We start from the raw sequence: 18,153 nt of genomic DNA on the forward strand, positions 1-18,153 counted from the left end.
CTGTTGACTTTTTGTTGTAGTTAACTTGTGTCTTCACTCTTCAGCTGCTCTTAGGAAACAACACGCAGCAGAACTGCATCTGGGGGATTTTTTAGTTTTTCTTCGCAGAGTTGTGTCTTCAAAAGCAATTCAATCAAAAATGGCTTCCCCCAAATGGACAGAGGTGCTTCTAAATATAGCATCTCAGAAGTGTTCTTCAGGTATACCTCCTTTACCTCTGTTTTAGAGTATTTTTATTCATCGAATGTGTTTTATTCAAATAATTCCGGATTTTAATAACAGTGGACACTTGATCTTGAATTCCAGGCTTTTCTTTTTTTAATCAAAAGAAAACTGATTTCAGGAGTAAAAAATGAATAGTAATTGTTCCAGTTTGCTAAAGTTGCCGTTATGCAAAATACCAGAAATGGATTGGCTTTTATAAAGGGGATATATTGGGTTACAAATTTACAGCTCTAAGGCCATAAAAGTTGTCTAAACTAAGGCATCAACAAGAGAATACCTTCACTGAAGAAAGGCCGATGGCATCTGGAACACCTCTTTCAGCTGGGAAGGCATGTGGCTGGCATCTGCTGGTCCTTTGCTCCCAGGTTCTAGTTTCAAAATGGCTTTCTCCAAAATGTGTCTAAGCTTCTGTCTCTCTCAGCTTCTCTTTCTCAGCTCCTGTGCATCCTTGCTTGTTTTCCCGGGGCATTTCTCCCTAAGCGTCTGTGGTGCGTCTCTTAGCTTGTCCTGGGCAAACTCTGGGCTTCATCTCTTAGCTTAACATCCCCCCACATCTTTCCATCTGCATCTCCAAACATCTTGGTCTGTGTTGGCTCCTGAGCTCCCTTAAGTACTCCAGTAAATTAATCAAGACCCACCTTGAATAGGTGGGGTCACACATCCATGGAAATAGTCTAATCAAAAGGTCTCACTCACTGTTGGGTAGATTATATCTCCATGGAAACAATCTAATCAAAAGATCCCACCCATAATAAGTCTGTAATCACAAGATTGGATTAGAAGAACATGGCTTTTATAAAGGGGGACATAATAGATTCAAACCAGCACAGTAGTTAATAATAGAAAGTGATGCTGGAGAAGATCTTGGATTTAATCTATTCTATTTGGTCATAAATGTTCGGATTACAATACTAAAAATAAGCAGAGTATACCTCTATTTAGTATTATAATTTGCCACAGGTTCCAGCCTCTCTTCTTTGAATATCAGAATGCAGATCTGAATTTGTCCATTCTCTTTTATCATGATGCCTTGATTGTGACTTCTGATTCTGTGATATCTATGAGAGTTTTACATAAGGAGTGTAATTCCTGGTTCTTAGCCTGAAAATGTGGTCTGCTTGCATAGATTGCTGTCCGTCCTTTCCTAGTCTGTTTTAAATTTGTTAAAACATTATATAATCTTCCATGGAACGTGTTTTATATGTATACATTCTCAATATATGTTAGTAGTTTTTCTTAACTAGCATAATTTGCAGCACTCTTCTTTTTCCTTTGTAAAATGAGGCTTATATAACATTACTATTAGGGCAGGAAACTTAGATATCCATTTATTTTCAACTGGTTTTATTAATATTAACTGTACAAAAAAGGGTACATATTTATGCGTCAGTATCTGTTTCTACCCTTAGTTACCTTAGCAAGGTGCAAAGTGCTTACTCCCCATTAATCCTAAAAATCTCTGTGAGACAGTCAGGGCATGGACGAGGAAGAGGCATTGAGAGAAGGTGTAATAGACATGAGTTTAGAAATAAACAGGTTTAACAGCTACCTCTACCTCTACTGAGCTGGGTGGCTTTGTTCAGGTTACTTCTCTGAGGCTCAGACTCCTCATCAGTAAAATGGTGATATAATGTAGGTTTTTTTAGAATTAAAAGAGCTGATGTATATAAAATACATAGCATAGTACCTGGCGTAGGTAATTATTATAGTGCTTTTCCCATTATATATACATAAAAACTGAAGCATAAATATGAATATCCCGTTTCATTAATGGGCACAGGATGGTTCCGAATTCTTGTGATAATAGGTAGAAATGAAGTCTATTTCACACAAATGCTCAGCAGTCTCAGTTATTGTATTTCAAGAGGTTCTTTTTAACTTTGAATTTAAGGCACACTGATAATTAAAAAATGTCTTTTTCCCCCCAGGTATTCCTCTAGTTGGTAACTTACGAACCAGGCTCCTTGCACTTCATGTCCTTGAAGCTGTGCTTCCAGCTTGTGAATCTGGTGTAGAAGATGATCAAATGGCCCAGGTTTCTATTTTTGAAGTTATTATAAGATATTTTTCACATCTGCAACATGAGGCACACAAAATCTAAACTTATAGACTCATGTCATTTATTCAGCAGCATAACTTTCACTTCTAGATTGCTTTCATTATCCTACCCTCAAATGAGAGTAAAGAGAAATTAAGTTATGGAGTACAAAGAGTGCCAGAATAGGGAATATTTGCAAGTTAAGAAGGAAAGAAAATTTCTTAGTAGGCTTGGGCCTCTAGAGAATAATGTGTGAGGTTGTATGGACTAATCAAATGTCCATATAGTAAGGAAATGTGAGGACAGTGGAACTTGCTTTCTAATGGGTTAATACTCTTTCTGAAGATGTTTAATGTATAACCACCAAAAGCTGTGCATTGGTAGAATCCAACATGGCATGAGACTTAATATTACAGTTACATTATTTATTTTTTGTAAAAATACTTCAGATTGTTTTTTAAATTTCATCATTCTTTTTCCTTCAAAAAAACAGGTTGTTGAACGCTTATTTTCCCTTCTGTCGGATTGTATGTGGGAGACACCTATTGCTCAGGCCAAACATGCTATGCAGATAAAAGAAAAAGAACAAGAATTAAAATTACAGGTAATTGATTCTTCCAAAAAGATATTTTTCAACAGCACCAGTGATTATCATGTCACCTGACCGTGGATCCCTTCTCCTCTCGGCACTGTCTTGGTCTGCACTGATCCTTCCCCTTACCTTTTAAACATGCTTATTTTTCATTCCTCCTCTCGAATTCCTTTTTCATCCATGAAGCCTTCTCTAACTTCTCTCTTGTCCTTCACTACTAAGTTTCTCCAAAGAGTAATCTTCATGTATTTCAGTCACATCCTTCTCATTTTCTCTTCAACCCAATAGTTTATCTTCCAGCAAGGTACTAAAAATAAGTGACTAAGGTATGTGCTCATTGCTACTATTGTTTTAAAACACTGCCTTCTCCTAGATCTCTCTATACCCTCTGCCAGTCTTTGAGTTCTTCTGGAGGCAACTCTTCTTTGCTGCCTCTTTTCCCATGTCTGCATCCCAAAATGTTGGTGTTCTGCAGAGTTATAGCCTTATATTTTCCAGCAGTCTCACCCACACACATGACCATTTTCACCTACATGTGGTGCCATCCAAAGTTGAAAGCTAGCCAGCTCTCTCCCCTCAAGTCTTTCCCCTTTTCTTCCTCCCCCATTCTTGATTGGTGGCATTGCCATTCACCTAGCTTTCCAAACCTGAATTTCTGGGAATTCTAGCTTACCCATACATGTGGCCACTAGGCCCTATCAATTTTACCTCCTAAATAGCTCATAGCTTTTCATGTATCTGTCTATCTTAATTCTTCTCTTGGTTTTCATGATTCCACGCTTTTTCTGGTTTTCCTTCTACCTTGGTACTTCTTCTTCTTTATTGGTTTTTTCTCTTCTATTTGATCTCTTAAGTGTTGTAGTATCCCACTGCTTGGTCCCAAGACTCCTTATTTTTCTCAACTTTCACTCTTATTCTCTCTCCTGCATCTAAGGAAACCTTATTCAGAGACATATGCCATTAACTCCCCAATTTGTAATTCCAGTTCTCACTTTTTCCAATTACTTGTCTTACCACTTGAATGTGATAGTCTAATTAGTCTAATGGACATCTCAAACTTAGTATGTCAAAAATAACATCCTTAGTTCCATCGTATCTTGTTGCTTCCCCAGACTTTCTCATCCTTCTAGTTATTAAATCAAAAAACTTGAGTTATCCTTGATTCCTTTATTTGTATTCCCCCATCCCCATTTTTCTCTACCCATACAGTTTTAGTTTACTAAAGCTGACAAAATGCAGTATACCATAAATGGGTTGGCTTTTACCATGGGAATTTATTAACTCACAAGTTTAGTGTTGAGGCTGTGAAAATGTCCAAATCAAGGCATCCACAGGCGATGCTTTCTCCCTCAAGACCGACTACTGGAGGCCATCAAGGCACATGGCGATGTCTGCTTGTGTCTCTGTTCTCTCCCAGATTTCATTGCTTCCAGCTCCTGCGTGCAGTGGCTTTCTCTCTGCTTCTGTGGTTTCTCTCTGTTTCTGTGTGTCCTCCTCTCTCAGCTTCTCTGGCTTTTCTCTCTAAGTTTCTCTTTTAGCTTCTGTGTCTTTTTCTCTTTATTTCATGCCCTTATAAAGGGCTCCAGTAAGAGGATTAAGACCCATCTGGGGCATACCTCAATTGAAATAACCTAATCAGAGGCTCTGCTCACAATAGGTCTACACCCACAGGAATGGATTAGCTTTAAGAATATGATTTTTTCTGGGGTACACACAGCTTCAAACCATCATCTCCAAATCCTGTTGTCTCTGTTAAAACATACATAGAATTTGCCTATCACTTCATCTCCTCTGCCAGAACCCTGTTCTGTTCTTTTTCTTTTTTTAATTTTTTATTAGAGAACTTGTGGTTTTACAGAACGATCATGCATACAATACAAGATTGCCATATACCACCCCACCATCAATACCTTGCGTTGGTGTGGAACATTTGTTACAATTGATGATAGCACATTTTAATAATTGTGCTATTAATTAAAGACCATGATTTAACTTAGGGTTCCCTGTTTGTGTAGTGTAGTCCCATGGATATGTGTGTGTGTGTGTGTGTGTGTGTGCGCTAAATTTTTTTTTTCATTTTTTAACTAACTTTATCAAAAAATTAAAAGAAACAACAACAACAAAAAAAACATTTCAAAGAAAGCAAAGGATTAAGAAAAGCAAATATCCTAAAATAACTACTTTGCTTCCAACATGTTCCTATCATACCCCAAGAAAATTAGTAAACCGTAACCAAACAAAGGAATAAGAAAAACCAAATAACCTAAAATAACTACATTGAAGCTAATTTTTTAATGCAATAGCTTTTTTTTACTTTATCAAAAACTTAAAAAAAAAAACAATTCAAAATAAAGAAATAAGAAAAACAAATAACCTAAAATTACTGTATTGCTTCCAACATGTCCCTACCATATCCATAGATTTAAAAAAAAAATTTATTCTGTTAACGTATATACAATCTAACATTTCCCTTTTTAATCATGTTGAGATATATATTTCAGTGCTGTTAATTGCATTCACAATGTTGTGCTATTATCACAACCATCCATTACCAAAACATTTCTGTCATTCCAGACAGGAACCCTGTACATATTATGGCTTACCCTTCCATTCCCTATCCCCACCCTGTCCCCAGATAACCTATATTCTAGATTCTGACTCTATGAGTTTGCTTATTCTAATTGTTTCAAATCAGTGAGATAATACATTGTTTGTCCTTTTGTGTCTGGCTTGTTTCACTCAACACTATGTCTTCAGGGTTCATCCATGTTGTCGTGTGTTTGAGAACTTCATTCCTTTTTACGGCTGAATAATATTCCATTGTATGTATAGACCATATTTTATTTATCCATAAATTGGCTGATGGGTAGTGGGGTTGTTTCCGTCTTTTGGCAATTGTAAATAGTGTTGCTCTGAAGTCAGTGTGCAAATATCTGTTCAAGTCTCTGCTTTCAGTTTTTTGGGGTATGTGCCTAGTAGTGAGATCGCTAGGTCAGATGGTAGTTCTATACCTAGCTTTCTGAGGAACTGCCAAACTGTCTTCCACAGAGGCTGCAGCATTTTACATTCCCACCAACAATGAGTGAGTGTTCCTGTTTCTCCGCATCCTATCCAACACTTGTTATTTTCCATTTTTAAAAAATACCAGCTGAGAAAGAAAGAAAGTGGAGAGAGAGGTCTGGAGAAGGGCACAGAACTGAAGAGTATTAAAGGAAAAAAGAGAGAGGGGAAAAAATGGATCTGACAACTAAAAACCAAAGGATAAGATGGCTGGTTCAAGAACTCCCTTCACAGTAATAATTTGAATGTGAATGGATTAAACTCTCTAATTAAGAGATACAGACTGGTAGAATGGATTAAAAAGTATGACCCATTGGTATGCTGTTTACAAGAGACTCATATTAGACCCTGCGACACCGAGACTGAAAGTGAAAGGATGGAAAAAGTATTCTATGCAAGCTGCAACCAAAAGAAAGCAGTGGTAGCTATACTAATATCGGACAAAATAGACTTTAAGTGTAAAGATGTCATAAGAGACAAAGAAGGACACTATATATTAATAAAAGGGACAATTCACCAAGAAGAACTAACAGTGATAAATGATTATGCACCCAATCAAAGAGCTGTAAAGTACATGAGACAAACATTGGCTAAACTGAAGGGAGCAACAGACATGTCTACAGTAATAGTGGGAGACTTCAATACACCACTCCCTAATATAGGCAGAACAACCAGACAGAGGACCAATAAGGAAATTGAGGACCTAAACAATATGATAAATGAATTAGACTCAACAGACATATATCGATCATTAAATCTCAAAGTACCAGGATATATATTCTTCTCTAGGGTTCATGAAACATTCTCCAGGATAGATCATATGCTGGGGTACAAAAAAAAAAAAAAAAAAAGGTTTAATAAATTTGGAAAGATTGAAATTATTCAAAGCATATTCTCTGATCATAATGGAATGCAACTAGAAATTAATAGCCACCAAAGAACCAGATCTTTCACAAATATATGGTGGTTAAACAACGCACTCCTAAACAACCAGTGGGTCAAAGAAGAAATTGCAAGAGAAATAGGTAAATATCTAGAGATGAAGGAAAATAAGAACACAACATATCAAAACCTATAGTATGCAGCAAAGGTGGTAGGTACTGAGAGGGAAATTTATAGCTCTAAATGCATACATCAAAAAGCAATAAAGAGCTAAAACCAAAGACCTAACTGAACAACTGAAGAGGCTAGAGAATGATCAGCAAACTAATCCTAAAGCAAGCAGAAGAAAAGAAATAACAAAAATTAAAGCAGAAATAAATGCACTGGAGAACAACAACAACAAAGAAATAGGATAAATAAAACCCAAAGTTGCTTCTTTGAGAAGATCAAGATTTACACAGACCCTTAGCTAGACTGACAAAGTAAAAAGAGAGGAGACCCAAATAAACAGAATCAGAAGTGAGAGTGGGATAATTACTATGAATCTGGAAGAAATAAAAAAAAATTTTAAGAGGATGTTATGAACAACTGTATACCAACAAGCTAGACAATTTAGAGGAAATGGACAATTTCCTGGAAACACATGAATAACCTAGACTGACACAAGAAGAAATAGGAGACACAACAAACCAATCACAAGTTAAGAGATCTAATCAGTCTTCAAAAATCTACCTACAAATAAAAGCCCAGGGTCAGATGGCTTCACAGGGGAATTTTACCAAACTTTCCAAATAAAATTGACACCATTCCTGCTCAAACTCTTTCAGAAAATTGAAGAAAACAGAACACTACCTAACTCATTGTATGAAACTAATATCACTCTGATTCCAAAACCAGATAAAGATACTAAAAAAAGGAAAACTATAGGCCAGTTTCCCTAATGAACATAGATGTAAAAATTCTCAACAAAATACTTGCTAATCGAATCCAAAGGCACATTAAAAGATTTATACACCACGACCAAGTGGGGTTCATTCCTGGCATGCAAGGGCAGTTTTACTTAAGAAAATCAATCAATGTAATATAATACACTAACAAAACAAAAGGGAAAATCAAATTATCATCTTGATAGGCACTGAAAAAACATTAGACCAAATTTAGCACCCCTTTTTGATAAAAACACTTCAAAAGGTCAAAGGTAGGAATTAAAGGAAACATACTCAATATGATAAAGGCCATCTATGAAATACCAATAGCCAGCATAGTACTCAATGGTGGGAAGCTAAAAGCTTTTCCCCTGGGATTGGAAATGAGACAAGGATGCCTGCTGTGACCTCTGTTATTCAACATTGTGCTAGAAGTTCTAGCCAGAGCAGTTTGCCAAGACAAAGAAATAAAAGGTATCCAAATTGGAAAGGAAGAAGTAAAGCTGTCATTATTTTCACATGATATGGTCTTTTATTTTGAAAATCCTGAGAAATTGACAACAAGGCTACTTGAGCTAATAAATTCAGCAGAGTGGCGGGATACAAGGTTAACGCATGTAAGTCAGTAATATTCCTAAACACTAATAATGACCTAACTGAAGAGGCAATTAAAAAAATCCATTCACAATAGCAACTAAAAAAATCAAGTTCCTAGGAATAAACTTAATTGAGGACGTGAAAGAATTCTACACAGAAAATTACAAAATGTTATTAAAAGAAATAAAAAAGGACCTAAATAGGTGGAAAGATACTCTGTGCTCATGGATAGGAAGGCTAAATGTCACTAAGATGTCAATTCTACCCAAACTGATCTACAGATCCAACACAATTCCAATCAAAATTCCAACAACCTGCTTTGCAGACTTGGAAAAGCTAGTCATCAAATTTATTTGGAAGGGAAAGGGGCCTCGAATTGCCAAAAACTTCCTAAAAAAGAACGAAGTTGGAGGACTTATACTTCCAGACTTTGAAGCCTACTATAAAGCCACAGTGATCAAAACAGCATGGTATTGGCACAAAGATAGACATATTGATCAATGGAATCGAATTAAGAATTTGGAAATAGATCCCCAGATGTATGCTTGACTGATTTTTTGATAAGGCCCCCAAATTCACTGAAATGGGACAGAACAGTCTCTTCAAAAACTGGGGCTGGAAGAACTGGATATCTATAAACAAAAGAATGAAAAAGGACCACTACCTTACACCCTATACAAAAATTAACTCAAAGTGGATCAAAGACTTCAATGTAAGACACTGCACAATCAATCTCTTGAAAGATAATATAGAGAAACATCTTCAAGACCTAGTAATAGGAGGTAGCTTCTTAGACCTGACTCCCAAAGCACAAGCAACAAAAGAAAAAAATAGATAAATGGGAACTCCTCAAAATCAAAATCTCCTGTTCCTCAAGAGACTTTGTGAAAAAGATGAAGAGGTAACCAACTCAATGGGAGAAAATATTTGGAAACCATATATCTGATAAGAGTCTGATATCCTGCATATGTAAAGAAATCCTCAATTCAACAAAAGTATTACAAACAGCCCAATTATAAAATGGACAAAATATATGAAAAGGTATTTTTCTGAAGAGGAAATACAAATGGCTAAAAAACACATGAAAAAATGTTCATCTTCACTAGCTATTAGGGAAATGCAAATCAAAACCACAATGAGATGCTGTCTCACACCAATAAGAATGGCTGCCGTTAAACAGGAAACAAATGCTGGAGAGGATGTGGAGAAATTGAAATTCTTACTCATTGCTGGTGGGGATGTATAATGGTACAGCTGCTGTGAAAGACAGTTTGGCTGTTTCTCAGAAAACTAGATACCAAATTACCCTATGATCCAGCAAGTCCACTTCTTGGTATATACTCAGAAGATCTGAAAGCAGTGACACGAACAGATATTTGTACACTGATGTTCGTACAGCATTGTTCACAATTGCCAAGAGATGGAAACAATCCAAGTGTCCTTCAGCAGACAAGTGGATAAACAGTGTGGTATATACATATGATGGAATACTATGCAGCAGTTAGAAGGAACAAGGTCCTGAAACATACGGCAGCATGGGTGAACCTTGAAGATATAATGCTGAGTGAAATAAGTCAGACACAATAGGAGAAATATTTTATGTTACCACTACTTTGAACTCCCTGAACAATGTAAAATCAGTGTCTCATAATATAGACTCTTGGGGACTTAGTGAAAGACAGAAGCTAGTGAAGGGGAAATGATAATCCAATATGTTCAGATATGTTAATGAGAGTGGATTCAAAGATATGGGAATGGATAAGGGTAATGATTGTTTGTTAATGGGATTATAGGTATCAGAGCTGCATTGATGGCGAATAGGATTGAAAGGGATTGTTTAAAGGCATATATTCCACAGATCAGCACTACAAATATAGATAGTTGCTTGCATGATATACTTCTAAGATATGACACTGGTACAGAGAGTTGATAATAGAATGGTATATGGGAAAAATCTACCTTTTGCATACTAGGGACTATAATTAATAGGAATACCTTACTAGTACCACACAGATACTAGGGACAGATAATTAAGGGCTAAAAAGAAGTATGGGGTATTTTATGTCATGAGAATTTTTTAAAATGGAGAGTGATGAGGATTATACAAGTAAGTGATGATAATGTGAGATACAGATGGATTATCATGGACACAACGTATGGTATGTGAAATTGGGAACCCCCTACTTTATATGTCAAGCCCTCAATCTTTAGGCTTGCTCTTGTGAAACTTAATGGTTGTAAAGGGGAGGCTAAGCCCACCTATAATTATGCCTAGGAGGCACCTCCAGAGAACCTCTTTTGTTGCCAAATATGGACTTTCTCTCTCTAAGCCTAACTCTGCAAATAAATTCATCACCCTCTCCACGATGTGGAACAGGACCTCCCAGGTGAATAAAGCTCCCTGGCGACGGAGAACACAGATTCCAGGAATGTGCCTGATCCTGACATCGAGGGGTTGAGAATTCCTTTTTGACCAAAAGGGGGAAAAGAAAGGCAACAAAGTAAGGTTTCAGTGGCTAAGAGATTTCAAATAGGGTTGAGAGGCTGTCTTGGAGGTTACTCCTATGCGAGCTTCGGCTAGATATCCCGTATCGCCACAGTTTGATATGCCCAAGTCAATAGTAGTTCCAAAAACCCTAAAGAATACCTGGATCCCTATCTGAGACTCTAAAAAAGTTGCACTCACTCAGTTTATTCTTCGGAAACTTTAATCCTCCAGGGAGCCCCTTTGCCAGCGAAGTCTCCAAACCCAGAGGCGATAGCCTCTTCAAGAACATCAACCAGATGTATCCCCTTTTCTCATAATGTCAACATCCCTTTCAAAAGATGAACAAGTTGGGGTGGTCATTGCCTAGACATCTCTGAAGATCAGGAAAGTGATTAAACTAGAGGAAGGGGTAGCAACAGGCAACATGGAGTTTAACAAAGGATTATGAATACTGAATTGCTATACAATTTTCTTTTTGTTAGTTGCTAGGGTTTTAGAATAGCGAGAAGGAAAGAACTGAAGTGGTGAAACTGTAACCCACAGCATTCTTTGAAATTTGCGCTATAGCTACTTGTTAGATTGTAATTTGAAAGTTACCAACTTCTTGTGTATATATTTCATAATAAGGAAATAATTGAAACTATGATACTGTAACTAATAACATTTTGGAAATTTCCTGTATAACCACTTCTTAAATTGTACTTTGAAAGTTATTACCCTTTTGCATATATGTTAAATTTCACAATAGGAAAATAACTGGAATTGTGGAACTGTGACCTATAACATTCTTTGAAATTTGCTAGCTACTTGCTAAATTTCACTTGGAAAGTTATCACTTCAATGTATGTATGTTATATTCCACGATAAATAAGATTAAAAAAAAAAAGGGTGCTGTATCTTGTCAAATGCCTTTTCTGCATTGATAGAGATGATCATGTGGGTTTTTTCCTTCATTCTGTTAATGTGGTATATTACATTAATTGATTTTATGTTGAACCAACCCTTGTATACTAGGGATAAATCCCACTTGCTCATGTTGTATAATTTTTGTAATATGCTATTGGATTCAGTTTGCTAGTATTTTATTAAGGATTTTCGTAGCTATATTCATGAAGCTAGTAGTCTGTAGTTTTCTTTTCTTGTGGTATCTTTATCCAGATTTGGTTTGAGGGTGATATTGGCCTCATGAAATTAGTTAGGGAGTGTTTCCTTCATTTTAATTTTTGGAAGAGTTTGAACAGAATTGGAGTTTAGTATTCTTGGTGTGTTTGGTAGAAATTTCCTTGTGAAGTCATCTGGTCTTGCACTTTTGTTTATTGGGATGTTTCTGGTTTGTTGAGATCTTCTGTTTTTTCTTGAGTCAATGTAGGTAGTTTGTGTGTTTCTAAGAATTTGTCTATTTCATCTAGATTATCTAATTTATTTGCATACAGTTGTTCATAGAATCCACTTATAGTCCTTTTTATTTCAGGGAGTCAGTAGTAATGCCCCCTTTTACATTTCTGGTTTTTGTTATTTGTATCCTCTCTCTTGTTTTCTTTGTCAGTCTAGCTAAAGGTTTGTAGATTTTATTAATCTTCTCAAAGAAACAACTTTTGTTTTGTTGATTTTCTCTATTTTTATTTTATTTTTAATTTCATGTATCTCCACTCTGATCTTTGTTGTTTCCTTCCTTCCGCTTGTTTTGGGTTCAGTTTACTCTTCTTCTAGTTCTTCCAGTTTTGAGGTTAGGTCTCTGATTGGACATCTTTCTTCCTTTTTAATGTAAGCATTAATAGCTATAAATTTCCCTCTCAGCACTTCCTTTGATGCGTCCCGTAAGTTTTTGTATGTTGTATTTTCATTTTCATTTGCCTCAAGATATTTTGTAATTTCATTTCTGATTTCCTCTTTAACCTGTTGGTTGTTAAAGAATATATTGTTTGATTTCCACATAATCTGTGAATTTTCCTTTCTCTCTGTTACTAATTCCTAGCTTCATTCTTACGTGGTCAGAGAATATACATTGTATGATTTCAATATCTTTGAATTTGTTGAGACTTGTGTCATAACCCAGTGTGTAGTCTGTCCTGGAGAATGATCTATGTGCACTCAAGAAGAATGCGTATTTTGTTTTTGTTGGGTGCAGTGTTCTGCATTTGTCTGCTGAGTGTAGTTGGTTTAGTGTATCATTCAAGTCCTGTACTTTATACTTCCTTATTGATCTTCTGACTAGATGTTCTATCTGTATTGAAAGTAGAATAGTGGAGTAGAGCTTCACTATTAATGTAGAACTGAATTTCTCCCTTCAGATCTGTCAGTATTTGCTTCCTATATTTTGGGGGCTCTGCTGTTTGGCCCATACATATTTATAATTGTTACATCGTTATTACATCGTTGCCTTTATCAGTATGTAATGACCATCTTTGTCCCTTGTAATTATTTTTGATTTAAAGTCTATTTTATTTGGTATTGGTATAGCTACCCCAGCTTTCTTTTGGCTCCTACTTGCATGGTATATATTTTTCCATCCTTTTACCCTCAACCTATTTGTATCTTTGACTTTAAGGTTAGTCTCTTGCAGACAGCATATACTTGGGTCATGATTTTTTAATACACTCTGCTGATCTCTGCCTTTTGTTTGGAGAGTTTAATCCATTTATATCTGAAGTCACTACAGATAATACCAGACTTTCTTCTGCCGTTTTGCTATTTAGTCTTTGTAAGTCTACACCTTTTGCTGTCCCCTCACTTCTATTAAAGCCTACTTTTATATTTATTTGTTTTCTTGTGTTGAGCCATATTAAGTGCCTTCTCATTTGTATCGGAATATATTTTTCAACTGTTTTCTTTGTGGTTACCATGAGGTTAAAATTTAATATCCTAAATATATAACAATTATATTTGGCTTGATACGAACTTAACTTCAATAGCACGCACATATACTTTTCCTGTACTCCTCTTCCCCCCACCATTTTTTTGTACTTGTTACCACTTATATCTTTGTACGTTTGATGTCCAAAACCTAGATTTATCATTACTTTTTGTGGATTTGCATTTTAGCATCTGTAGGAAGTAAGAAGTGTAGTTACATACCAAATGATATAATACAGTAATACTGACATTTATCATTACCCAAATGGCTACCTGTACTGCAGGTCTTGATTCCTTTATACTGCTTTAAATCACTGTCTGATGTCCTTTCATTTCAGTCTGAAGAGCTCCCTTTTAGCCTGCTTGTAGGGCAGGTCTAGTGGTAGTGCACTCCCTCAGCTTTTGTTTATCTGAGAATGTCTTAATCTCGCCCTCATTTTTTATTTCCTTCTGTACTTTAATTTTTCAACCCACTTCTTGCCTCCATGATTTTTGATGAGAAATAGTCAATCTAATTGGGACTCCTTTGTATGTAATACATTGTTTTTCTCTTATAGCTTTCAGTACTTTCTCTTTGTCCTTTGCATTTGATAGTGAAATCGGTATATGATGGGGTATATTTTTCTTCATGTTTATCCTGTTTGGTGGTCTCTGAGCTTCTTGGATGTGCATATTCACATCTTTTGCTAAGTTTGGGAAGTTTTCTACCATAATTTCTTTGAATATTCCTTCTGCTCCTTTCTCTCTTCTCCTTCTGGGACTCCCATAATGCATGAATTGGTACACTTGATGATGTACCATAGCTGTCTTTTGATATTTCTGTTTTCTTTCTGCTCCTCAGTGTGACTTGTTTTAATGTCTTGTCTTCAAGCTCATTGATTCTTTCTTCTGCCAGCTCCAGTCTTCACTTGAAATCCTCCTGGGCATTTTTTGTTTTTAAAATTTCTCTCTCTTTACTTAGACTCTCATGTTGTTCATTCATTGTTCTCCTGCTATCCTTTGGTTCTTACTCTGTACTTTCCTTCACCTCCTTGAGCATTTTTAAGATCATTTTTTAAAGACCTTGTTCAGTATGTCTACATTCTTGTCTTCCTCATTGGAGTTTTCTGTGTTTTTATCCTGTTCCTTTGGGTAGGCCAGCATTTCCTGTTTCTTTGTCTTGCACTCTTTTGTTGCACACTGTACATTTTAATATTTTAAAATTTTAACTCTGGGATTTACTCCCTGGGATGTCTGTTTCTTTGTTTTGTACCTAGCTGGTAATAAGACAGAGTTTCTTGAGCTTCAGCCCTCCTATCAGGAAGGTCGGTCCAAGGCAAATGCAAAGTGCAGTTTTCCCTGTCTTTCTGGGCTTCTGTTCTGCCCTGGGCTTTTGCTTGTTAGTTGTTTTGGAGTTGCCCTGTTTGCAGGAGTTTGGCTGTTCTCCATTTTCCAGGGGACAAACCTCCCTCTCCCAAGTATTTGAAGCCAGGAGGCCTTTGTCCCAGACTCTATAGGTTTTTACACTCTTTTTATTGTTTTCCTCTGCATTTGCCTGGAGGTCAGATTTTGGGAGGAGGGACAACCTGAGGAGGACTTTCCCAAGTTGGTCTTTCCCAGCCACAACAGAGCAAGGGAACCTCAGAAGGAGTATAGACTGACTCTAAACTGCCCTGTGGAGGGGGTCAGAAAGAGTACCAAAAGCTTCTCTGACAGCTCCTCAACACTGAGCTTTCCTGGCCTGCCCAGCAAACATATTCCTTTGGCTAACTGTCCCCTGCAGCCCTGAGAAAATGCTGTGTCTTAAATCTCCACTCCTTCCACCCCTTTCCGGGTAGGGTTGAAACAATGGCTACCGCTGCCTTTGTCAAGGCGGGTTGAGGCAGTAGTTGCCTTCAGAGCTGCGACCCAGTGATCTGAAATGCTAATCAAAAGCTGTGATCAGTGATTGGCCACATCCACCCTGTTCTTAGGGAAGAGGATTTTTATGTCCCTTTCTTTCACCAGCAGCTAGCCAGGGAGTGGACCCCACAGCAGTCTGCTGCAGTAGTTGGGGAGTGCACGAAGAGAACAATTTACTATTCTTTACCATAATTTATCAACCTCTTCCTCCTGCTCTTCTGGCCTCTGGAGTTTCAAAATAGTGCTTTCAGACAGTTCCTGCCTGTTTAATAGTTGTTTTGGAGGAAGGACTGTTTTCTGGAGCTCCCTACTGTGCCATCTTTCCTGAAAGTCCCAGCACCCTAGTCTTGCATCTCTTGCCTGGATGTGCAACAACCTCCCTAACTGGTCTCTCTGCTTCCATTCTATCCCTGGATAGTCCATTCTTTACACAGAACCTAGAGTGATCTTTTAAAATTTTAAATCAGAGGATGTTGGCCCTCTACTTAAAACCCTCCAGTGGTTTTTCATCATTCTTGGGATAAAATCTAGAATCTTTTGTCCTCTACCCTTTGGTTACTATACTCTGAACAACTTGCCACCTTCCGGTTTTTGGTTTGTTTTTTTTTTCTTTTTTTAAACACAATAAGCTTCTTCCTTCCTTAAAGTTTTGTATTGGCTATTCTCTCTACCTGGAATACTTCTCTCAGATATGTTTCTCAGAAGTTAACTACTTCTTATCGGTCAAGTCTCTTTTCTTTATCACTGAAGTCTAGAGTAGCTGCGACACTCTCTATGTTAAGTCACTTGTTTTAATTTAAGCATGGCACTTATTATCAGATATTTTCAGTCTCCCTCTTCCAAAATGTAAGTTCTCTGAGAGATTAGACTTTATCTTATGTACTGCTGAATATATAGGACCTGGTAGAGTGTCTGGCACATAGTAAATAATAAATGTCATTGAATGAGTGACTGAATTCAGACTCTCACCATTTCTTACCTGAACTCTTACAGTAGTCTCCTGATTGGTCTCTCTGCCTTCAACCTATACAGCCCTGAAAAAATGTTTATAAAGCACATCTCTGATCACATATTCCATACATAAATCATTCTGAGTAGGCACTCCTTATTGACTATAGAGTAAAAGTTCAAACTTTTTAATATGGCATACAAGGCCTTTTGCTTGTATTTTGCTCCTTCTTCTCTTTCCAGCTTCATTTTCTCCCAGTCTTATGTTGCAGACATTCCACATGGTTTGCAATTACTTTAACTCACTGAACTCATTTGCACCTCTATGCCTGACATATGTTAAATATACTACCCTAACTGCCTTTCGGTACCTTGACCAAGCTGCTTAATTCCCTTTCTTTATTCAGGACTTAGCTCAGAAGTCACCCTCCCTTGAATGCTTACTTTGTCCTTCCCAACCATTGTTAGACACTTAGACTTTTATGTTTCTGCTGTAACTATCATGTAATTTCTTTTATTCCTTTGCTATAATACTATGATGATTTATTTCCTTGTCCCTCTCTTGCCTGAGGTACTGTACGCTCTTTATGGGCAGGGACCATGCTCTGTTTATCATTGTGTTCCCATTACTTTGAACAGTAACTGGTACGTAGTAGGTACTTAATAAATATTTGTGGAGTAAAACCAAGGAGTCAAGGAATATGTGTATTACCTAAGAGCTTGGAAACTCCAAAATACTGACCCAATTTCCTTTCTGGTAGAAGCAGGGAGAGTTGGAGGAAGAAGATGAGAATCTTCCTATACAAGAAGTATCCTTTGACCCAGAGAAAGCTCAGTGTTGCCTAGTGGAGAATGGACAGATTTTAACTCATGGCAGTGGAGGAAAAGGATATGGATTGGCATCAACCGGGGTAACTTCTGGGTGTTATCAGTGGAAGGTGCGTAGAACTCGAACTTTTTTAGCATCTTTTGTCCCCAGGTTCTTCTAAAAAAAGTATAGGAAAGACTTTAAAAATCATTATGTGTAAATGATCTATCATTATGTAAGATAGTAACATAAATGGCAACTTAGTAAAGGGTATACAGGAACTGTACTATTTTTGTAACTCTTCTGTAAGTCTAAAATTATCTCAGTTAAGAAAAATTAGTGGTTAAATAATCATCATATACCCCTCCCATGAGGGCTCACACAGAGCACATTCTTCTTCTAGCGATGAAAATGTGGCAATATATGTGAGATGTTTCTCCCTAGGAAAGCCATTACAGACTCAGCATCCAAGGTTTTTACTGGGGGCTGATCATGTAGGCACCCTGTGACTAGCACATCCCAAAATTCTAGACTCCCAGAAGGAAAGCAGATATTCAGCAAACACAGCTTTGTTTGTTCAAACAGTAGTGATCCACCCTGATCAATTAGAGAAAAGTTTATATCAGAGTAGGGAACTGTTTACCAATCAGGTTCCCAGACACCAGTCAGGGACAATGTCATAAGCAAACCATTCTAAGAATAGCAGTCTCAGATGTGCCATGTTAACTCTTTTCTGCACAGATGTATACACAAGAGTGTAATTAGAAAATCTCTATGTAAGGAATTTCCATTAATAATTTTCTGGACTAGACACATGTCTTCAGCTTCATAATTAAGTTATAAGCTAAAATTGCA

General features: G+C 37.0%; 1 protein-coding gene across 8 annotated transcripts in view; it reads left to right on the forward strand.

The window, feature by feature from the left end:
* HERC1 (HECT and RLD domain containing E3 ubiquitin protein ligase family member 1) overlaps window positions 1-18,153 on the forward strand; it is a 260,009-nt gene that overhangs the window by 161,085 nt on the left and 80,771 nt on the right. For 5 of the 8 annotated variants that reach the window (XM_037833741.1, XM_037833743.1, XM_037833744.1 and 2 more), the window contains 4 exons: window positions 21-200; window positions 2,154-2,260; window positions 2,757-2,867; window positions 17,252-17,428. In XM_037833741.1, the coding sequence (XP_037689669.1) occupies window positions 21-200; window positions 2,154-2,260; window positions 2,757-2,867; window positions 17,252-17,428 (575 nt within the window). The remainder of the gene's footprint in view (window positions 1-20; window positions 201-2,153; window positions 2,261-2,756; window positions 2,868-17,251; window positions 17,429-18,153) is intronic. The other 3 variants (XM_037833745.1, XM_037833747.1, XM_037833742.1) reach the window with 2 other exon arrangements.

This window comes from Choloepus didactylus, chromosome 4 (assembly GCF_015220235.1).
Source record: "Choloepus didactylus isolate mChoDid1 chromosome 4, mChoDid1.pri, whole genome shotgun sequence".
Taxonomy (NCBI): domain Eukaryota; kingdom Metazoa; phylum Chordata; class Mammalia; order Pilosa; family Megalonychidae; genus Choloepus; species Choloepus didactylus.